At 36.2% G+C, this 22,575-nt stretch overlaps 1 protein-coding gene across 9 annotated transcripts in view; it reads right to left on the minus strand.

Moving 5' to 3' along the window:
• The window catches only part of SEMA5A (semaphorin 5A), a 328,825-nt gene that overhangs the window by 109,918 nt on the left and 196,332 nt on the right, over positions 1–22,575 (minus strand). For all 9 annotated transcript variants that reach the window (XM_082045292.1, XM_082045298.1, XM_082045290.1 and 6 more), the window contains 3 exons: positions 20,290–20,575; positions 17,330–17,465; positions 13,770–13,974 (listed from right to left, as the gene is read on the minus strand). In XM_082045292.1, coding sequence (XP_081901418.1) covers positions 13,770–13,974; positions 17,330–17,465; positions 20,290–20,575 — 627 coding nt within the window. The remainder of the gene's footprint in view (positions 1–13,769; positions 13,975–17,329; positions 17,466–20,289; positions 20,576–22,575) is intronic.

Consider the following 22,575-nt stretch of genomic DNA (forward strand, 5'->3'; position numbering starts at 1 on the left):
TTTATTTTTATCTTCAGAGATGTTTTGTAAGTTCATAGTTTATCTCTCCAATTGAAATTAAACCACTGTTCGAACAATCTGGTCAGTGTGCTAGTTAATTTATTCTTTTCCTACACTTTTAATATATTTCTTGGTGTAGTAAAATATAGGATGTGATTTTTCTGCAAATTCCAGTAAAAAATAGAGGTTAAAAATCTGTACATATTCTGTTTTGCAGGCTTGATAGAGTATAAAAAACTGTGATAAGCTTATGAAGAACTTCAACAACAAACTACTCTGATTGCCTTGCTAATACAGCCCATTATCATCATGATGATAACAAGACAATGCTGGGTATTAACAGAAATGCAGATATAAAGCAGATTTATTAGATTAAAAGGCAATTATGTACCCATGTAAGAAAAACTTCTAACAAATATTGTAGCTGAAAATACTAAATAGTTTTGTTGCATTTCCCCAAGAAATGTAAATTATTCTGACTTGTTAATATGGAGACTTAAACACTAAATACACTAAATGAAATTTTGATTACCCTCTGTGCCATCACTTATTGCAGTGATGGCAGTAATCTGTGTGACAAACTCGTTACTATAAAAGCTAGTATTAATAGCACTGAAAATCTACAACAAAAGTAAATACTAATTAGTTTCTGTCACCTGCAGAAAATATACACAATCCACCGAGAAGTGAGTCTGCCCTAATTGAAGTTCTTAGACTACCTAATTGTTTTTTATAGTTGCAAGAATGCAAAATAACTAAACATCTACATAATCTACCAAGTGAGCGATATTTTCAGCTGAAACATTACAGCAGATACATCAATGTATCTCAAGAAATTGGACAGAATGTATCAATCAATGGAAATTAGGACAACTACCATCTCAATCCTCTATTTATTGTTTTCCAGATAAAGCTTTTAAAACACAATGCATTCTTTTGAACATTTCTTACCCTTGTAGACTTAGTTCAAATGTATTAAAATGTTTCAAAAGCATCAAGGACATATTGAATTTGCAGTTGAATCAGCAAAGGCTTCTTCCAGTAATTACCAAGCAAAGAGTTAAAACATGGCTTTAATACTGAAAATATCTGCCACTCCTTAAAACACAACAGAACATCAGTTGGTACAATTAAGGTTTCCACCAGCAATGTTTACTATGAATCAAAAATGTACTAAATATGAGCAAAACATGCAATTTCTGTATCATCTTCCAAAGTCCATTTCAGGTCCTCCATTCCAAATTAGAATTTAAAGCTAGCTTCAGTCAGATTTATCCAAAATCTTTCAAATCAATGAAGAATTCAAGTTCTAAAGTGAAATTCAGATATATTTGAGACTAAAATGCTGAGCAAGCAGCAGCTAAACCAAGTTTTGTGCCTTTTTTTGAAGGACTATGCCTACAATTTTCAAAGTCCTAACTGTTTGTTTGTTTGTTTGTTTGTTTGTTTGTTTGTTTTTCCCTTCCTGCTTTCCTCTTGCTCTTTTCTGGAAGTTTAAGCAAAACCCCATGCTGAACAACAAAACACATGCTGAATTACATCTCGGGCTCCACATCAGTTAGTTCTGTTTTCTTCACAGAGTATCAAACCAAATCACTCCTTCTCCTCAGCTTGTTAGACTGAAGCTCATATGCAGTAGTGGCAAATTTGTACTTTCCCTAGATCTAAACCAGATGTTTCTTCCTGCCTGACAAAAGAAACAAAGTAATTTCAACAGTCTTAAAATGTGTATATTTTTAATGATTCATGCTCATTGTTCACACCTTTATTTACTACTTCTCCTCTGTTGTCAATCTTATAAGAGGATTTCAGCTTGCCAAAGATGTGACTAAGATAAGATATAAATTAATTTTTATTTTCTGATTTAAAGTAGCTGTATATATTCATAACAGTTCATGCACTCAACTTAATTACAAGTAACACATATCTTTAGAATTCCTTTATGCAAAAGCTTTAGCAGCTACAGCTCCTTAATAGGCTATAGTTGATAAAAACCCATTTATTAACATTTTAATCTGTGGCACATTACTTTTATTTATATGACATAAAGCATTTATTATTTTAAGACTTTATGAAGCGGTATCTTTTCATGATATTTAATTTGCAATCTGAATTATTTTTCAATCATAAAAGTTTTAATAAAGAAATTGCTCTTATGGATCAAACTGTGAGATCTGGGTTCAATTGCCAGCTTTCTCTCTCCTAAGACTCTGTGTGTGAAACTGGTATTCAGAACAGCAATATTGTGTAAAGGTAAAAAAATAAAACTTGGAACTTCACTTTTTGCAAAACTCTTTCATGTAACTATAACAATACCTCAGTATAGGTACTTTTAACAGGTACCTTTTCCTACTGAAGATTTAAAACTTCTTTTGTTACCCTGTTTTTTGCTGACAAATTCAAAACCAGGGTCAGGCAGTTACCTTAGCTTCCCTCGATGCACAGGAGACAGAAAAGTCTCAGCTGCAACCATGAAAACTCATGAAGGCTTTGAGAGTTTTGTTAATATACACCAGAGGGAAAGAGTATCAAAGGGCTGGAAACAGGGAGGGGAGAGATAAGTAATGTACTGAGCCCGTGAAAAACACCTCTTCCTTAAACTCTCAGCAGTTCCTGATAGGATTTTACGCCCTGCAAGCAACAAGTGCTTTATGTGTCTTTAGGGAATTTTAGGGAGCACTTACTGCTTATTTAAAAAGGCATCCGAAAAATATTTTGATAGTCCTTGAAGCAGGGAGCAAGGCATCATCTCTCTCTAGCTGAATTCTCTCCCTACTCACCTGGTGAGATGCTGTGCGCCTGCATCTGCAGGCCAGATGAACCGTGTGCTCTCCAGATTAAAACACTGTCAGGGAGTGGACCTGGGAGGGCTCCTCCCCATCCACAGCAGCCCCTTCTCTCCCGCGTCAAGCATTTGGCAAAGAAGTGGCAGAGATAGCTGTCAACTTCAAAGCCCAGTAGAAAATAAACCTCAGCTCCACATACCCCATACGAGTGCTGCTACCATCTGATCACTGTATCAGTTTGTTGACTTTCTTCTCTCATGTTGCTGTGTTCATTGCAGAAGGTAATCTCATGGAAGTGTGTCAGATTCTCTCTAGGCACAGCTACTTGATAATGCCCCATACCAATTATCACCATCTATATCCCCTTCAGAAAGTTATATTAAAATGTGAGAAACTGAACATATAACAATATTTTAGACACTAGTATTGGTTTAAGAAATGCTGTTCATGCAGAGAGGATATGGTTAAAACTACAGCATAAAATCCATAGATGAGGTTTTAATGAGTATGAGAACAGAACATTGTTTCTTGGGACTTGGCAAACAGATGACTGACAACAATTCCAAGTTTGGCTCTAATGCACCATGCTTATTTTCCTTTTCTTCTTCATGGAGTTATCAGGAAATCTCAGGTCAGCAATACAGAGCAAAGACATGATTCATAATAACATCAAGTACAAAGTCCTTGATCTTACCAAGCAATAATCTCATTTTGAATTTGTATTTAATCTACCCAAGTTCTGTCTATAAAGTTAATCAATAATAGAAAATATTTACAAGGATCATGACAAATGAAGCCACCATCCCTTAAGAAAGCCAGTAAAACATCTTTTTCTCTTGCATAATACTGAGTTAACTTGGCATTCAAAAGACACATTCTTCCAGCTCAGAAAAGGAATGCACTTCAACAATGTCAGGTTCAAATAGAATATTAAGACTATGTTGGTCCATCAAACCTAAAGCCAAAACAAATTGTTCATATTTATTGCCTTTGACCATAGTTACTGTATTTGAATCAAACATCCTGCCAATATGCACATAAACCTGTGAACATGTGCTATGTGACTACCTTCAGCAAGAATCCCAACAGATGTTGTTAGAAGTCTCAAAGATTTTAATTCATTAGATACGAATTCTCCTTTTATATCAACACATTATCATAAGAAACAATTATGTAAGGATTGCTTAGGGTTATACTTAAGGTTGTAATTGATATAAGCCACCTAGTTTATACTTAAAGAAATAAAACAAGACAAATTAGGAAGCATTTCAGACACCGGTGGTTGAGAAAAGTGCGACTGGGAACACCCTCATTCTCAAACATGAAAAAATTGTACTCTCTAAGACCAGTTAGATGATACCTAAACAGATTCAGTATCAAGGGCTACCTGTGAATAACATCTATTCTGGAGAATGCCCTTTTGGCAGTATATTGTAAGGACAGCCACTTGTATTGGTAACATTGAGCTTTTACTGTACTAAAAATCACACATACATGGATAAAACCTGAAGCCCTGAGGCAAAGAAGACACAAGAATTCTTATGGATCTGAATGGGAAATGTTACACCTGTCAAGAGATGCATCATTTTGATGCCCTGATAAGGTTGGTATCAGGTAAGATAATTCACAATGAAAGAAACAAAAAAAAGTCCATGTTAATTTCCCAGAAGCTTCTTCTCAGGAAAACATTCTGATTTTGGAGAGACTTGCTAAAATGTTTAATCAGGAGGCAGGACTGGACTTCTCAGATAGTGGAGATGAACATTTCTAAAGAAATGCAGAACCTCTAACTAGAGTAGTAGAGTAGATAATAAACATAGATTTTAATAACAGGATGAAATGGTTCTTATAACTTAAAGCCTGCTATCTGACACAGAGCAGCAGTGAAGAATGTCACACTGTACACAAATAATAAAATTACTACCAAATACAGGCCCTGGATCTCTGCCAGTCTCCCAAAGTTGAGATGTGTTAACTCTGACTGGATCTGACCAGACAGGGAGTGCTTACTGCTCCTATTATTTTTTATTGCCTTCCTTCATGCCACCACAATAATAAATACTTTGTACTACCTAATGCATGCTATGAATATGATCGTGTTTTCCCACTGAATAAATCTTCCAGTGTCTAGATCAAAGAAGCACTTACATGCAAAAGTGGAGAAAAACTTCTTCTCAAATAATAACCCATGATAAACTGCCTGATTTCTTAACTGAGTCATATGTGGCTGTTTTCATTTGAAGTGTCAGAAATACAACTGACTATTGTACGGATCCAGAAGCATGACAAACTTGGCTGACTAGAATGTTTCAGGGACTATCCTCTACTCAAACACTTCTGCAGTTTGCATATTACATGCCTCTGTGTCTCAGTCCCTAGATGAGCCATATCCAGTACCTATATCCATTTCAAATCCAGTATGATGTGTATGGAACTTCAGCAGCAATTTCACCATAAAGCACACCTTTTGTTCAGAAATACAGAAGAAGGGAATAATTTTCTTTCTGATCCAATGAAAGTTAGGAAGTAAATGGACAAGAGACAGAAGCAAAGCTGGGATTAGAGACATGAACCTAAAAATCCTTCACCAGAAGATGTTAATCTCACTACTTTAGGACATTAAAGCAGTAACAGACATGGTATATAACATACATAATCATGTTATATTATATTCTTTATATAATAGTGTAGGAATTAGGACATCTGGTAATAACCAGGAAACCTCACACGGCTTGTTAAAAAACAGCTCTTATCTTCTAGGCAAGTGATCTAACCACTAAATTGGTTGTGGTCATGGTTAGTACTCCTGAAAGCATGTAGTTGTAGAACTAAATTTCCAAGATCCAGGGGATAAGAAAGAAAAATAAAAGTAAATAAAATAAGAATAATTAATCTGTAGATAAGCTAGCCTCTAATATTATTACTCTTACCCCATGACTGGATGGAGTAAAATGCATATGGAACTTAATCTATCCTTTTGTGAGTTTGTCTACAGGTTACAAGACTCTTCACAGAAAGGCCACAGTATTCAGAATAACACAACTTCACATTTTGATGACTCTTAAAAGTCACAGAACAAAGTAAATAAGGCGTATCTTTATTGAGAAATTCTTTAGCTTATGAAGATTTGTGATGCCCTATGACCAGACCTGAGTAAATACAAGGAAAAAATCCCCCACAAATACATGAGAAAACCCTCACTGATTACTGGTGGCACTGCTTGTATTTGCTTAGTTGTAAACATTTGGATTTATCAAGGTTTATTGGAAAAAATGCTGCAGAATGAAGAAACACATACATGTTAACAAAAACAGGATAGCAGAAAATTCCATCGAATGATTGCTTTACCGACAGCTCACACATATAAAGTCATCATGAGCGTGGCCCAACATTCTGAGTTTTTTTAGAGTCAAAATGAATTCAATATGTGGTTTGAACTTGTTTCCCCACCATGATTAACTATTCCACCTCTTAGCATGGCAAGATCACTCTTACACACATCCACCTTAAAAGAAAGGCTTTTTAAAATGCCTTGAAGAAGATTCTAAAAATGTTCACAATGCTCAGCAATGCATCAAGTTGCCTAATCTTTTCTGAAAAGTTCTGATGCAGTCAAGACCCTTCAGAGGGAAAGCTTCCTCCCCACATCTTCCAGGAAGAGTCCTGTGTACTCACTGTGTACTCACGCAAGAGTTACACAGTTCAAAGGTCAAAATTCACCCCAAGATAAGGCTAATTCCAATAGCCTGTTAATTGACACTGCACACTACCAGGGACAGAACAAGACATTTGAGTATAGGCTTAGATGCTATTAGACACCTCAGCTTTGAAGACAGCAGGATAACACTGAGTACCATGTAAGATACCTCTTTCATTCACAGCTTCACATTCTGTGCATTAGAATTATCTAATAACAAATGTACGTAGGGGTTGTCAAGTCTAGTGTCCCTGCCAGGAAGAAGAGATGATAGTACCAAAAAATCTTGAAAGGAAGGAGTGCTTATTTGGCCATTCTAGGTTTACAAAATAGTCAAACAGGGTTTAAGAGCTCAGTATCACTGTAATAAAGAGGAGCTGGTCTCTTTTTAATGGAAGGTTGAGACTTTGTCTCCAGCTCTTCACAATCTCCCTCCCTGCCCACCCATTAGTCTCGCTCCCATGCAAACAGAGCCAGCTGTTCTTCAGCCAGTAGCTGCTTCTTTCAGTAATTCAGACTGCCAGTGATGGCAAAGAAGTGCACACACCGTATGTTCTTTGAACATTTATTTATAGTCTTCATCTGAAAGAGCTGGGCAATCATAAAGACATAACAATGATTTGTGAACAGAAAAAAAAGGGCTTCTCTAACTTAAATTTGTCCCACAAGAGAACAGAATACAAATGCCATTTACTTGCAGCAGGCAATTGATGAACATGCTATCTAAAGTACAAACTGTAAGAGCAAATAGCAGCAACAAATTCACCAAAATCATTACCTATTCATGGGTTGATTATAATAACAAAAAATGACTACAAATAAGTGGTAGGTAATTTGTGAATCAAATAAATGGCTACAAGTCTCACATATAAATTGCTGCCAATGAATAATTTAAGCAGCTCCAGTTAGAGCCATCTATTTATTAAGAAACCTCTTTAGCACTCTCCAACTGGAGCTGGCAGAATGATTTATCTCTACCCACAGTGCTAAAGCCAAGGGAAATCAGTACTACTAGACATTTAAAATGCTGGGTTTGGTTCTCTAGAGCCCTATAATATCATTTATAACTCTGTAGCCTGGACTTTAGACATGACCGTTCTCATTTGGTAACATTTTAAAGCCACTTTGCCCAGTACAGATGACAAAATATACAAGGCAGTGGCAAGTCAACAATTCTGTGTTTAAATTACGTAGCAAACCAGCTATGGTTTACACTGTCCCTCTTTGTCTTTAAAGATATTGTACATGGAAAATAACATAAATATTCTAGCAGGAATATATAGCAAGCATCCGTAGTAACATTAGCATAAATACCAGAGTGAACATTAGACTCTTGAAGACAAAACCATGCAATCTTTCAAATATATTTTTTTTAAACTTTGCAGCAACATGTTTCCTAGAAAGACTAATAATGTAAACAAAGTATTAATTCATCTAGGGTTTTCTTTTATCAGAGGTAGTGGTCACTGCAAAAGGAGCACAGAATAAGGTTATTAGTTTTGTGGTTTACTGCTTGAACAAATAGTCAAGATCCTCATGTCGCTGTTAGGACTCGTGTCTTCCAACATGCACCAGTTTTAGACAGCAGAATAATTGATGACTGTCTGACTGTCCTTGCTTCAAGCCTCTTAAAATGACATTTAATAAGGCCAGAAGAATAAGAAGGAAGTAGTTTTAAAACTGTTGCAGGGATGCTTTACAACTGCATAAAAGCACACTATACCCTTGTCAAGGAAAGGCATAAGAAACAAAGCAACTACATGTTTTACTAGAAAATAAGAAAAATAATTTTAAAAGCTTTTTAAAAGTTTTCAAAGTTTTAAATTATTTTTTAAAAATAGGCTTTAAAGATTTTAAACTATTTTAAAATCGCTTTTTTAAAAGCCCAACACAGTGCATGTGTCTCATTATGCATCTGGTTTTGAACTAGGAAGTATTAATACATGCAAACATACTAGCTACCACTTTCACACTTGATTTGTAATTCAAATTACAACTGCTTCAATCATTACTATTATTGCATTTCTGTTACAGCTTCTAGACTAAAAAGGTGCTTCTGAGATGAAAAGCCTATGGTTCTTTTCTCCAAAAATGATCTGTAGATTATTTCCAAGAACCTCAACAAACTTGAGATAATACAGTCAGAAGTAGCACCAAATTGGAAAAAATGCAGTCAATTTAAGCTTTGCCCCTTTCTTCACTATGTATGAAACACACAAAAGCATATATTTTTGCTTATAATTTTAAGGTCCGTAACTTCATATTACTGCTTATATTGTGACACTATGTACATTAAACTGTGTAAGCTGCACAATTTGATTAGAACCTGTAGTCTGGCAGGAAAATAACAGTATTTCTTCTGAGATTTTTTAGCAAAAACACTTGCAAAACTCCATTTTTTTTTTTTTTCAAGATGTTGGGTTGTTCCCCAGCCAAAAGTATCATATATTGATTACAAAAACAAAAAGAAGAAGATAGCATTATTAATAAAAATCACAGAGCAAACGAATCATGCACTACTTTGCATGAATTTACTTCCAACTAGTAAGACTATCAGGAGAAATACACACTGTTTCAATAGCATTTCCAAAATGAGTTTCATGCACACTTCTAAATCACTTAATGAGGTGGGGACTGGTCTCTGGATAATATCCAGCATTGAGGCTTCATGAGAAAAATGTTACATTTGTGGAATTTTATTACTTGTTATAACCCTTCTGAAGGTAAATGTATGAAAAATCCATCTGCATTTTCAAAAAATGTCTTTTGAAATTTCTTTGGGAAACCTCTCCACTTCTTCATAATAATTGTGACATGTGTTTCATCAGAATTTTTTTTATCATTGTTCTCAGCATTGCTACCTGTAATTCTGAGGTCGTAAGAGCAGGGAAAAACACTTTCTTGAATTTATTGGAAAGGGAAGTACAAAACCTGTTGTAAAATCTTCTAGTCATCTTTAAGCCTCCGATAAAACCTGACTTTTGGCATAAAAATTCAGGTTCAGTTCAATGAACAACCCACTCTTCAGAGACATGCAATGTAGCCAAAAATAAATCTTTCTTCAGGTTTCATACTCTCTTTGTAAGTAAGTCATACCCCAACCTCATCAATGCCAAACTATTATAAAAATCCCAATAATCAAGATCCACCACCAGGTATATACTGTTTCTACTCAGGATACAGAGAGGACACCCTCGACACCCTCAAAAGTGAGACTGAAGAACAGAGAAAACATGGGAGCTTTTGCAACAAATCATTTTTAAGATAAGGCCTTAAAGTTTCTTTTCAGACAGTGCAAATATTACCTTTTCTGAACTCCCAAGAAACAGCAACCAGAAACTTTTTTTCAGAATACCCTCAAACTAGCCATCATACCTAATAATTTTCTTATTAATTCTAATAAATCAATATATTTTTAACAGTCTTCTAAATACGGGCTACTTGCTCTTGTTGCAGCGTCTTGTTTTTTGACAAATGCTTTGAAGATCTTTAGATATTGGCAAAGTTTTTAACCATGGGACATGTAAGCATTAAAATTGAAAAATAAAAGGGAGAAAGAAATGGGAGGGCGGGGAAAGGAACAAAAGGGAGGGAAACAAAACTATGACATACATAGCTTCAATTTGTTTTGATTTTTTTCTGATGAGAAAATACGTCTTTTAACCTTGTAAAGTTATTAGAATGTCATGTTATTTTCTAGCTTGCTCTACTTTGAGCTTATTAATGTAGATGATTTTTACTTCAGAACTTCTGTGAATGCTTTCCTTAATTTTTCTTTCTGAATCACTGAAAATTGTTTTAGGGATTTCCGGCTGCCTAAAGCCAGCAGCACTGCTAGTTCTAAGCAACACAAAATGTGCAGGAATTGATAGATCTTTTCATTCTGTGTTAAAAGTCAGTGCAGCAAAAGATTAAGAGGTACTAAAGTGTATTTTTGATAGGAGCAGTAGCTGTTAAATCTGAGCATATCAGAATCTTCTAGTGGAATGATGACTTGGCAAAAGTTTAGGAAGTGAAGACTGTTGACACAGCAGATTAATGCATTTATTTGCTTACTCCTGGTCTCTCCTCAAGTAATATTATATCTATTTAAGGTTTAATGAAATTAGATTACACTTTTATACTGTCAGGGTTATTCACTTCTGTAATATATGTATTCTAATAACAGGGTGGATAGGTAAGTGAATGTGAGGGTGGAGGAAGAAAGCCCATGTGCTTCAAAGAATGGGATTTTTGCTTTGAGTAACAAAGACAGCAGAGCATTCATTTATATTCAATCCAACCTACATGCCTGCCTTTCCACTGAATCAGTTTTGTGCATTTTAGAAGATGTTTTTTGTAAGAATATTGTAATGAATAGTAACTACAAAAGCTATGCCGAGTACACCACACACAGCACGGGTTGGATCTATCCTGCTTTATACCAGTAGGTGTAAATTGCTTACTGCCAGTACTCCTATTAGAGTTAAATGCACTTTCCTTTTGGAAGCAGGAAGTACAATGCTATCTATTATCACAGGGTTGAATAAAAACGTAATTTAGCCAATTTGCCCATTGCACTGGTATACAATAGACAGAAGATAATTGAAGTTGGAAAGGACATCAGGAGGTCTCAAGTCCAAACTTCTGCTCAAAGGACAGTTAGCTGTAACATAGACTGGGTTGCTGTCTGTTCTTGAAAACCTCGAAGGATGGAGACTACACAATCTCTCTGGGAAATCCCATTCAGTGCTTGACTGTGTTTCTTTATATCCAATCTGAAACTCTCTGTCTGTTGTCTCTTGTCTTCCCACCTTGCACCACTGTGAGCAGCCTGTATTGTGGGCATGGTATTTATATATAAACATATATGTGGGCATTTTAAAATCTACCAAAAAAGGTAATTATTTCTGAAAAGTGAATATTAATATTTCTTGAAAAATAAAGCTTAATATTCACACTCAGGGGAGAAGAAGGAATGTTAACAAAAACACTGTCCTTCAGTGAAATAGAATTGACTCTGTCAAGAAAACTTCACGAACACTATATTGTTACCTGGGGTCTTTTATCATATGGTTTCTCACAGACACTGTGTGATTACATAAAGAATGTGCAGGAGTCAGTCTAAAGATCCAGCTAAGGTAGGATCATGAGTGATCAAAATCCGAGGTATAGAGAAGAATGGAAGTGGAAGGCAAGCATACATTGTAAGGAGAATAGGAGCAATATCTCCTAGAACCTTTATTAAACACAATTTATTAATAATAGAATCATAGAATGTCCTGAGTTGGAAGGGACCCACAAGGATCTTCAAGTCCAACTCCTGTCCCTGCACAGGACAACCCCACGGTTCACACCATGTGTCTGAAGATGTTGTCCTGTCTCTTCTTGAACACTGTCAGGCTTGAGGCTCTGACTGCCTCCCTGAGGAGGCTCCTATTTTAAAGAATCCCATGCCTCCACCCCAGATAAATCCTGTTTAAAAAGAAAGCTCCCAATCAGCTGTTTCAGTATCTCCATTCCATGAGAGATCTGCTCCCATGATCTTCCTAGTGTAGAGGCGCTCTAGAGTTGATGAAGTGCAACAGGTAAGAGAAGAGATTCTGAAAATCTACTAGAGTTGGATCCCCCCACCATTCAATTGGAAGAATTAGACATAACTCACAGCAGGTTCAATGTGAGCATCAACTCAGAAGTAAGAAAGGACTAGCCCAAGAAAAAAACTGTCTTCAGCAGACTTTGAGAATCATGAAACAAAGTTTTAGATCCTCACTTACTGAATCAAACATAAAAGGAAACACAGTAAACTGAAATCAGAATTATGACAAAAGACATCATTCTCAGAGCTGCCATTATAATGTAAATATCCCACAATGCAGTGATAGTCTGTTCATATAAAACCAATTCAGTACATGTTTCTGTTCTGTCAGGAGACCTATTCAATACAAGAAGCATTTTGTATTGGCATGATTTCACTTAAAATGTTATGATTTACCAACCAGCAGTCTGCTTTGACAACAATTAGTCACATCCAAGCACAGTTTTAACCTACTGAAAGCTTTTATATTACTGTCTGTCTTTCAAGGAGCACAATGAGAAAGCTACGGGGATAATACGCAGAGAAGTACTGTCTCACTCAGATGCACCAAATTACCATAAAATTTCTTCAGACTCAAAAGAAGCAATCTGCTCAGAAAAAGAGTGTCATGCTTTCAAAGGAAAATTAAATCGTATATAGAAGCAAAATGCACATTTTTCTTGGGCTTTTGATAAATGATAAGCTAAAGAAGATACAATATTCATTAGTAGATCATGACTTTAATAATTAAAAGGACTGATCCAGTTTCTACTGAATCAATGACAATTTTAAAATTTACTTCATTGATTGCAAGACCAGATAAATAGGATTAGAATTGTTTTTTCCTCTTGTTGATCAACAGATTCTTTCCCTACATTTATTGTACTTTGTGCCTACTCATTGTGAGACAAGCTATGCATATTAGCAAACCATTACTCTGATGAGCTATCCCCTATTAATGTGCATGGGACTAAGCATTTGAGAACTATTCTGTTTCATGCCATGATGCTCTAAACATGCTACTTCAACCTAGTATTTCAGTCCCAGCTGGGGATATCCTAATTCTGCAAAAACAGTTCTCTGACACCCTCACTATTTTGAAAAAGCTTCAAATTTTGAACCAAGAAAACGATACTTCTAACCAAGGCAATTTTAGGTGAAGGATTAATTTTCTTTCATTGCTAAGCTCACATACAAATGGACAAATGACAAGGCAGGGTGTCAAACAGCATAATGAATGACTTAAAAATGAGATGAAAAGGAAAGGTGATAAAATATTTGTGAGCAGAAAAGTCAGAAACAGCAATAGCAGTAATCAAATTTGCCATTTGTAGAGATATTTCTGTCTCAGAGGATCCTAAACCATCTTATCTTGGGTGAGATTGTTTCCTGAACTACATAAAAAGGACAGAACACAGAGAAAATTACAAAGTCCCATTTGTCAAATTTCATGCTGTTCACTTCCCCAAGACCAGGTAGGCTTCATACCTTCAAAAGAGAATATGAAACAGACACCAAAAATTTGATTTCACAATCTAATATAAACAAAGACATTGCAAACTGCTGAAGACATCTACTCAGAAAAGGTAGAAGGTAGAGTTAACGCTGTCAAAGAGGAAAAGCTGTTGTTCAAGGTGCACTGTATATATTTCATAACCGATTCACAAGACATCAAAACTCACAGACCTCATCAACCTTTGCAGTTACCACAGCAACACAAAGTTCATACCTGTGGCAAGATAGATGATATGGAAAAGCATGTCCTTGCCCTGCACAACATCCACAACCACATGGGAAAATCGGCTGTTGTCTTCCATGAAGTAAGGAATTGGAATAACTGGTTGAACGACCTCATGCATTAAGAAGAATTTTTGAGCATCCTGAAGATTTCTTTCAGTCAGATTTACATACAAGCCCTGGTCCATGGTGCCACACTGTAAACACAAAAAAGTAACATTACTATATGTGTCAGCAATAACAACAGATTTACTCCCTGATTTACAGCATAAGGAAATAAAAAACAAGAATACATCTTGTAGTAACACTGTGGAATTCCACTTTCAGGTCTCATTTTGGTGCTGACCAGACTGTCCACACAGTGACTGAGGAAGCTCCACTTTCCTGAGGCAGCACTACAGAGGGTCCCTAAGCCTGAACAATATGGAAAAGCACCAGACTGACCACCACAAGTAAGCTACAGTAAATATTTTGCTATATCCTATGTTCACAGGGCAGGAAGGAGAAAAAACTACCATTCAGCAAACCCACAGAATTTTCTGTCTGTTTTTCTTTATAATTTACACAGACACAATGCTAAAGACACAACATTTTTTCAAAGGAAATCCCATGTCCTACCACAGCTAGCGGCTGACAGAAATCCCAGGTCACAGCATCACACACAGTTCTAGCAGCTCCTTCAATTCCTGTGTTTACTAGTCAAGAATAGACAGCGAGGAGCTCTAAGTATAAAGTGTTATCCATGGAAAAGACATTTTTGCTTTGAAACTAACTGTATTTTATACCTGAAAACTGTAATCTTTTCTTACAAGAAAGCATTAGCTAATTGCACACACAAATTTCAAGCACAAATAAACAAAGCAAAATAAGTGGCAGTTAATTTTAGCAACCTTGTGTTTAAGTCTTCAACAAACTGAGGACACAAAAGCGAAAGCTCCTTAGCACATGTGAATATGTAAACATCCATATGTTTACTCACATAATTGCATCAGAGAAGTAAAGATGTACTTCACAGCATTTATCAAATCTGTCAGCGATGTGAAAGGCAGAGCTAAGTCATACTTTTTGATTCTATTCTACTATGTCATAAATTATGCTATGAATTACAGCATGAGGAAAATAAGACAGTGTGCAAAACCCAACTAGTTATTTTTTCATTATTGCTATGTTTTCAATCTGAAATTAAATGATCATTCCAAATCCAAAAATGTTAAGAATAACTCAAATAAATAATTTCATTATGAGAGATCATATGATGAAGAAAGATGGTTAAGCAACTCGCAGGAAACAATTACTTGCTCTGTGTGCACCCTGCATGTCAGGCCAGTGAAAAAAATAAACCATGCCAAAGAAAAATTTCTCTGAATCTATTAAGCAGGAAAGATTCCAGCTGGAACACTCATAGTACACTGAAATACATATGGTACTTGGTCTTACGATGGAAATTGTCCTATGTAAAGAGAAAAGCAACAATCTCTGGAGAAAAACAGTGTTCCTCTAAACCAGGGTTCCAATAGTATTCTAATATGGAAAATATTTCATTAATATAATACAGTCTTGGAAATACAATGTCTAATGTAACTATCACTACATAGCAGTAGTCTTCCTTCAAGTCATGTAGTTCTTTCTGTTATTGTGAGTAGGTGAATACTCTGAGGATAAATCTACTTCCAAGACTACACAAACAGAACATCTGATATTTTATCACAAGCACTCTACAAAAGAAAAGTCCTTATTTCTGGGAAGGAAACCAGTGACTCAGCCAATGAATATATCCCATCTCTGTGCAGTGTGTACTTTAAAGCACCATCAAGTCACAAAAAGTGAGTTATTATACCTAGCTTTAAGAATTAGACTAGCTTCTAGTACACAACAGTGCTGCAGTTACAGAGCCAGATGTCTAAAAGAAAAGATCAAAATAACAGAAGTTTGACATCACTGATGATTTCTAGAGATGAGTTAATGTCAGTTTGCTTCAGTGCTATGTTGTAAAAGGCCACGTTACAGCTTTCTATACTAGTGCTGGTCTGCAAAGCTGTTGCTCAATGAGATGTGATACAACTGTCACCACTGTTCTAGTAAATTTTATTAAGTGCCAACCATATTAGAATCAGCCAGACTACTCAAGCAAGAAATTTCTTCAGTACCTCAGTCTTGACTGGGATTTAGAGTTGAGCACCAACAGCACAATAGAGACTTAAAATGTTTTACAGTAGAGACTTAAACTCAGGCTGTCATCTTCGTTTGTATGTACCATTCTGTATGGTGTGCTCTTACAGGAATTACCATTGTAATTAACATTGATACATTTGTAGGGAGAGGTTAATAACTTTTATTGGACTTGCTCACCTAGTTAGAAAGAAGATTATTACATACAAGCCTGTCTTCAGGCTTTCTCCTTCAAGAATTTAGCCTCGCTTAGACGCTCTTACTTCTATGTCGATAATACAAATATTTTTACAATATATAAAAAGCTATATTGAATTATAGCCCACTTCTGCAATACAGCATACTTAAGTGGTGTCTTGTCACTTGGGGCTAATGCCAAATATACTGTTTAGGAAAGATAACATGGCTCTGGCCTATAATTCAGGGCAAATTCAATGCTTTATTTTCCTTTGTTTGTATAAATCAGGAAGTAATTAAAACTATCTACACTCTCCAATGAGTGATTCTGATTCATGCTTGTAAAGATCTCGTGACCCTTAGAAGAAGACAGGGAAGGCTGCTATAGAAGCAGCACAGAACTGATGAAATTGCATTGAGATTAAGGAAGGGTAAAAGGTGGATAAAAGTGAATACACTTAAGTATCTTGGTGAAAAGCTGTTGTTGTTAATCACTAAATTAATGCAATTTTCCATTCTATTTCTCTTGCTAGAATCACACTCCCTAAAATTGTCCTTGTAGGAGTGGTCACTATGCAGAAGAAAACAATGCATATGTCTTTACCTGAAATATCCTTTTCTTTTTGTAGAAAGTTACACTGAGTGACCCACCTTGCCCTAACTAGTTTTACGCTGTCAGCCAAATGCAGATTATTACACTCTCTGAGATCTTAATCAGACCCTTCAGGGAGTGTGGGCCATATAGAAAATCCTGACGACTCCTCCTCTACCCCCCTCCTTTATTTTTTTCTGTCAAACAGTGACCCTTTTTCAGATTCTAATAGTATAAATACAGCATAAAGGATAATAGCAGTTTGACCATACTTCAGCCAGGAATTAACGTTACCTTGACAGAAAACTATGGTGTTTCTTTTGACAGAAGATTGAAGTTGAGCTTTTGTTCTCCTGCCGTTCAAAGAACATCTGCTTTTCAACCCAACTTATTTTGTAGAAGAATAAAAATTAAATATTTTGAAATAAGGGGACCTCTTGAGCCTTTTAGTTTGTTTCATTGTTTGGTTGTTTTGGGGGTTTTTGGTTTGGGTTTTTTTTGAGGTCTTAGGTTATAATATACTGAAAAACTGGATTTATTAACTATAATATGAACCATACAGCACTTTGAAAATACTTAATGTAAACTGTTGTTCTTCTCCCACATATCTGTACCTGGAAATTAGGGTTAGGATTGGGATATGGAAGCCAAGCAGACCGAGAGTTTTCCTGGTATTTGAAGGGTCCGTTAAAGGTCTGAGTTATGGCACTCAGGTTGAAAACACAAACTGCTGAGGCTGCTATGCTGTTCCTGCAAAAGAAATATAAACATTAACTTAAGTAACAACATTAAGAAGTCCACTTCCTGAAAAAAATAAATCAAAAAGCCAATCAGTCTTCAATCCTTCAAGTAATTAACAAAGCAGATATGATCAGCCAGGACATGATATCTCAAGATAATGATAAATGTTGTGCTGATTTGAACATTGACATAGGACTTAAAATTCTTGTCAGCCTTGCCAAGTAGCTGATGTGGGAGAAACTCAGAACTTCCTACCTTCTGCTGCTGCTCTAATACCACAAGACCATACTTCCACAAATAACCACATGCATGAGGCTCAGCTTTCTTCTAGTTAAAAAGTTCAGGATGAGATTATTCTCAGGACTCACTAATGTTTCTTCTACACAACCAACGGCAGTGCAATGGAGGTAAGGATTTTCAATGTATGGTATATCTCTGGGCCCTATGGAATCTCTGGGTAAGACACCCTCACAAAAATCCCATCTTCCAAAAGATGTTGTACAGCAATAAATATGCAAGTTCCAGAAACCCATCAAGAGAAAACAACTTGGACTGCACACTTTACAAGATACCCCATTAGAAGAATCAACGGGAATAAACAGCAGTCAGGCAAAACATAAAATTTCCTGTACTTGTCTTGAAAATGTGATAAACATGACAATAAAGTAATTCTGTAGAGTGTAAACAACATAATCCAGTGACTATGAAAGCTAGTAATATGGAAAACTGCATTGTTCTCTTTGACAATTTGAGGCAAAGGGATAGATAATGAAGATTGCAGTTGCACAAATTTCCATTGCAGGTAAAACCGCTGTTAATTGATTCACATAGTATTATTTTCTTTTTTTTTTTTTTTTCTTATTTCCCCCCCCGCTTTTTTAAACTTAACCCGTAATTTACACAAGGCTTAAGGAAGCCTACTATAGAAACTCCAAAATTATGGTAAGAAAAAATAACATCAGGGGATCAAATCTGACAACAACTGTAAACAGTTAGGATACATGAATTTAATAGCAGGACAAAAGAGCAATTTGTTTTTTTATACTTGTCACTCTTATTTCAAAGAACCCATGCATCTTGAAGTTCCACGCTAACAATTTCTGCAGAATCAACTATCATTTGATTTGATAATTCCTTGCCTATATAAACTATCACTAAAGGTAGCTCACTAATATAATTAACCACACCAATGTGTTCTTGAATTTCTTGAAGTCCTTAAAGGACATCAGATTTATATTTATAGATTTTCAGATGGTCTGAAAGAAACTAAATCAGCTTCATTATGAAGCAGTGGCCATAGTAGGCTTAACAGTCAACCACACATAAAGCGTGAAGACTTTGCTATTATTCAATCTTCATTGACAGAAATGCTTTATTTTTTTCCACACAGAATGATTCATAGTATATTTTAAAAAGCATTAGGGTACAATAAAACCATTGCAATTCTGAAGATACTGAGACTGACAAATGCTGAATGTGATTAAGTAATATCTGATGTTGTTATAAGAACAGAAAGGAATATCTTGTTCTGTCTCATGGGAAACCTTGACACTTTTCCACTGCCAGGCTGGAGGGCTGAAAGGTGGATCATACAGTTTGTGCAGATATCTTTGAATGGGTATTCAACATGGGGAAGTAACCCTCACTTTGTAACACTTCAACAATGTCCAAATATCTACTTACAATATTTGGTGGCAGGAACAAATATAATTTAAAGGGAGCTATCAAAAACTGCATGCCCAAACAGTTGTAATTAATTCCTCTTTGAATTGTCCATCTCTCTTGGACAAGGCAGAATGCTGAGCTACTGGGGAAGAGGCAAGTAGCAGCAAGGTTTCAAAAACTGCCTGCTTTCATGTGGCAAAGGTAGTCCTCCATTAGTGAGTCCTTTCTGAGAAGAGCCAAGGTGTGCTGATGGCAGGCCTGAGATCCCTAAGCAATCTCAAGAACTGTAGAATTTGTAGCATAGGAAAATCTACCATTCCCCAAATTGCTAGGACAGCCCTTCTAAAGAGAAGAGCATTGCTCCCCTTCCATGGCCAAAGCCCTGTGGATGTTCTGCAGCAGAATTCTCCAGTTAGGCTTTCCACAGTAGGAGAGTACCAAGGCTACTTTGACATCTCATGAAAGATCATGTTGAACAGTGAATGAGCATGCCACCTGAGAAATACCTGTCTTCTAAGACTGGAACTAGTTAGTAAACCAGGTCAATGAAATTAAAACTACTGTTGAAAACACCATCAAATTTTTTATCCCCAGTAGTCCCAAAGTTTTTACTATTCTCTTTTAAAAAGCACCATTTAGCTTCAGTGCATTGCTCCCACGCAGGAGCAGAGTTAAGCTCATCATCGTCAGAAATTATCACAGCCTGGTGCAAGCAGCCTCCCACTAGTCAGGCTCATCTCCTGAGTTGCTGGTGCAAGGGCCAGACTCAGTCTGGAAGGTGCTTTGATGTGTTAATAAAAGACTGTACTCAAAGCAGAAGAAATTAGCTCAAGCCCAAATTTATGTTCATGGACTAAAAAACTTAGGGATCATAATTTGCTGGCATTAATTTGTGACTGTTTCTACCTGGTTAGTGGATATTTATAGAAGGTAAGCTCCCTGCTGTAAGGAAATACTAAGAATTTTTCCTTCTTTCCTATGCCTTCAACAATTCATGTAGGAAGCATTTGGAACTGACACTTTTTCACAAGAGGACAGTGGATTGGGCAAAACAGTCATTTGAATTTATAGTGTTTACTTGGCATGCACAGAAGAAAGTAGCTCAGAAGCTTTAGTTTTGACTGTCAAAAATAGCAAGAAAATAAAATATGTCATAGAATATACTTACACATTAGTGGTAAAAATCCCATAAATCAAGTCCAGTTCAGGCAGGAAGAAAGTGCTCTGCAGTTCATTATAGTAAAATGGAATTTCTCCAGGGCGAGAGCAGTTGAGCCGAGCTTTCATGAAGGTAGTCCAGGTATCCTCCAGCACGAACTTGCCACCAATATCATTTTTGCACACCCGGGCAGCACGAGAGAAGACTGTTTTGCCACAATCATGTTCCACTGCATTCTCCCGGAAGAAGAAGTAGGTAAAGTTCCCAATGTCATAAGATGATACAAAATTTGGCTCTGAAAACAATAGAAGAAAATACTATTCATCACTTTCCTGTGATATGTGCACTTATGCTAACCTGGAAGATGGATTTATCTTCAAGCAGTAGATTTAGAAAAACACATCTCTTACTGTACTTGCAAGGAATCGATCCCATGATATGTGAGCAGGCCAGCTCACATCCAGCCAGAATGATGAGCTACATGAACATGGCTGGACAGACCATCTGCTCCGGGCATCTGTCCCACACAACTGTGCTGGGCAGCTCTGGCCCAGCTCACTGTGCTCTAACGCCAAAAGCATCCCTGAGTTTTTCTTCTCCACATACAGGCATAATGTACTCTTAAAATATAATTGCTCCATCAGTTGTGTTAACTCTGCTTCTGCTTTACCACCATGCCGTTACTTCAGATTAGAAGAATAATGGATGGTAACCAAGTGTGACTAAGAATGTGCTCAGAAGCTGTAATGAAAAGAGAACTCTACACAAGAGTATTTGATGGTAAGATAACCTAATTTCAGCTCTCAGTTAAATATTTTAATAGTATTACAGTATTTTTTCTTTTTTTTTTTTTTTTAATTGATTAAAAACTGACCAAAGAAAATGATGGTGATGCAGGAGATATTAGAGAATAGATATATATATATAAGTACCTAGGAAACAACAGATGGCCATATTTAGTAAAAGGAAAAAAAAAAAATGAAGGAAACAGTCGATATCAAAGACAATAAACATGTGGTCCATTTCCCATAAGGATTACTAAAAGTGAGGAAAGTCCATGACTGAGACTGATAACTTGATGAGTTACTAAAGGAAAGACAAATTCGAAACACAGATTTGTGGAGAAGAGCCCCTCTTGTGTAAGTAACTATTATAGAACACTGATATCTCTGAGAAACAAACAAAATTTTGTTTTCATTCCCAAATGTTATTCTGAAGTGGGAAAACAAAGAAACAAACAAAACTATTTTTAAAACGTCTATTGTAAGAAAACACTCCAAAGAAATTCAATAGGTGAACATTTCTTGACAGCACTATCGTATTGAAAGAAGCTACTGTAATTGAATTGAAGCATTTTACAGGAACATCTCAAAACTTCCAAAACTTTTGAGAGGAACTAGAAAGGCAAGCAAGCTGGCATTTCCATGCAGTAGCCCAAACCCTGTCGGACAGCTCTTCTCGAAAGAGGACCCAGTTCCCAGCTTACATGGCCTCTGGTGTCACTTCCCTCTCTATCTGTTGTGCTGAGGGTATCCAGGGCAGGTTTTTTGGCAGCAGCAATGGTCATCAGCTGCCCAGGATATCTGAAGCTGAGCAGATATGATAGCGTTCTCACTCTTCCCTGTAACTTTCATTCATTATCATACTTAGCACTTCCTTGAGATTAGTCTGTACTATCTCCCACTTTCCTCACACTCAGATCTGCACAGATGTTTTGCTGGAAGATAGAAACGAAATAATTTTGAGGAGAACCTGTTGGTATCGTGAATTCTCAGAAGTTGCATAGTACCACTGCGTTTGTGTCTTTAAAACAAACAAACAAACAAAACCAAAACAAACAAAATAGGCAAAATAGATTGACAAGACTTGTGAGAACAATAAAGGTGAACTTGGGTTGACAATATACAAAGAGCTAAACTATGAGTAATGTTTTCCCTATTAGAACCTCATATCTCCTTTCCAGATGTGTGTAAAACTTCCATTACAATAGGAATTTTGCTTCAAAGACTTCAAAAACCTTCCAACTTCATTATTAGAGTTTACAGATTTGTAACTTATCATAGTTGCTCATGAGCTCTTGTTCTTTAAATATAACATCTAATGCTGTTATACATTTGTACACTAAACATTGAAACTGGAGAAAGCTGAAAAAAAAAGACCTCAGTTTTTAACTTTGTTAATTTTTTTTTTCCTCTAAAAATGTACATGTTTGCAGAACAATACAGAAGATTTAATTACAAGTGTTAAGGCTAAGATATAAAAAATATGTTGCTAAAAATCAGATACCTAGCTGCA

This window comes from Streptopelia decaocto (assembly GCF_964273445.1).
Source record: "Streptopelia decaocto genome assembly, chromosome: 2".
Taxonomy (NCBI): Eukaryota; Metazoa; Chordata; class Aves; order Columbiformes; family Columbidae; genus Streptopelia; species Streptopelia decaocto.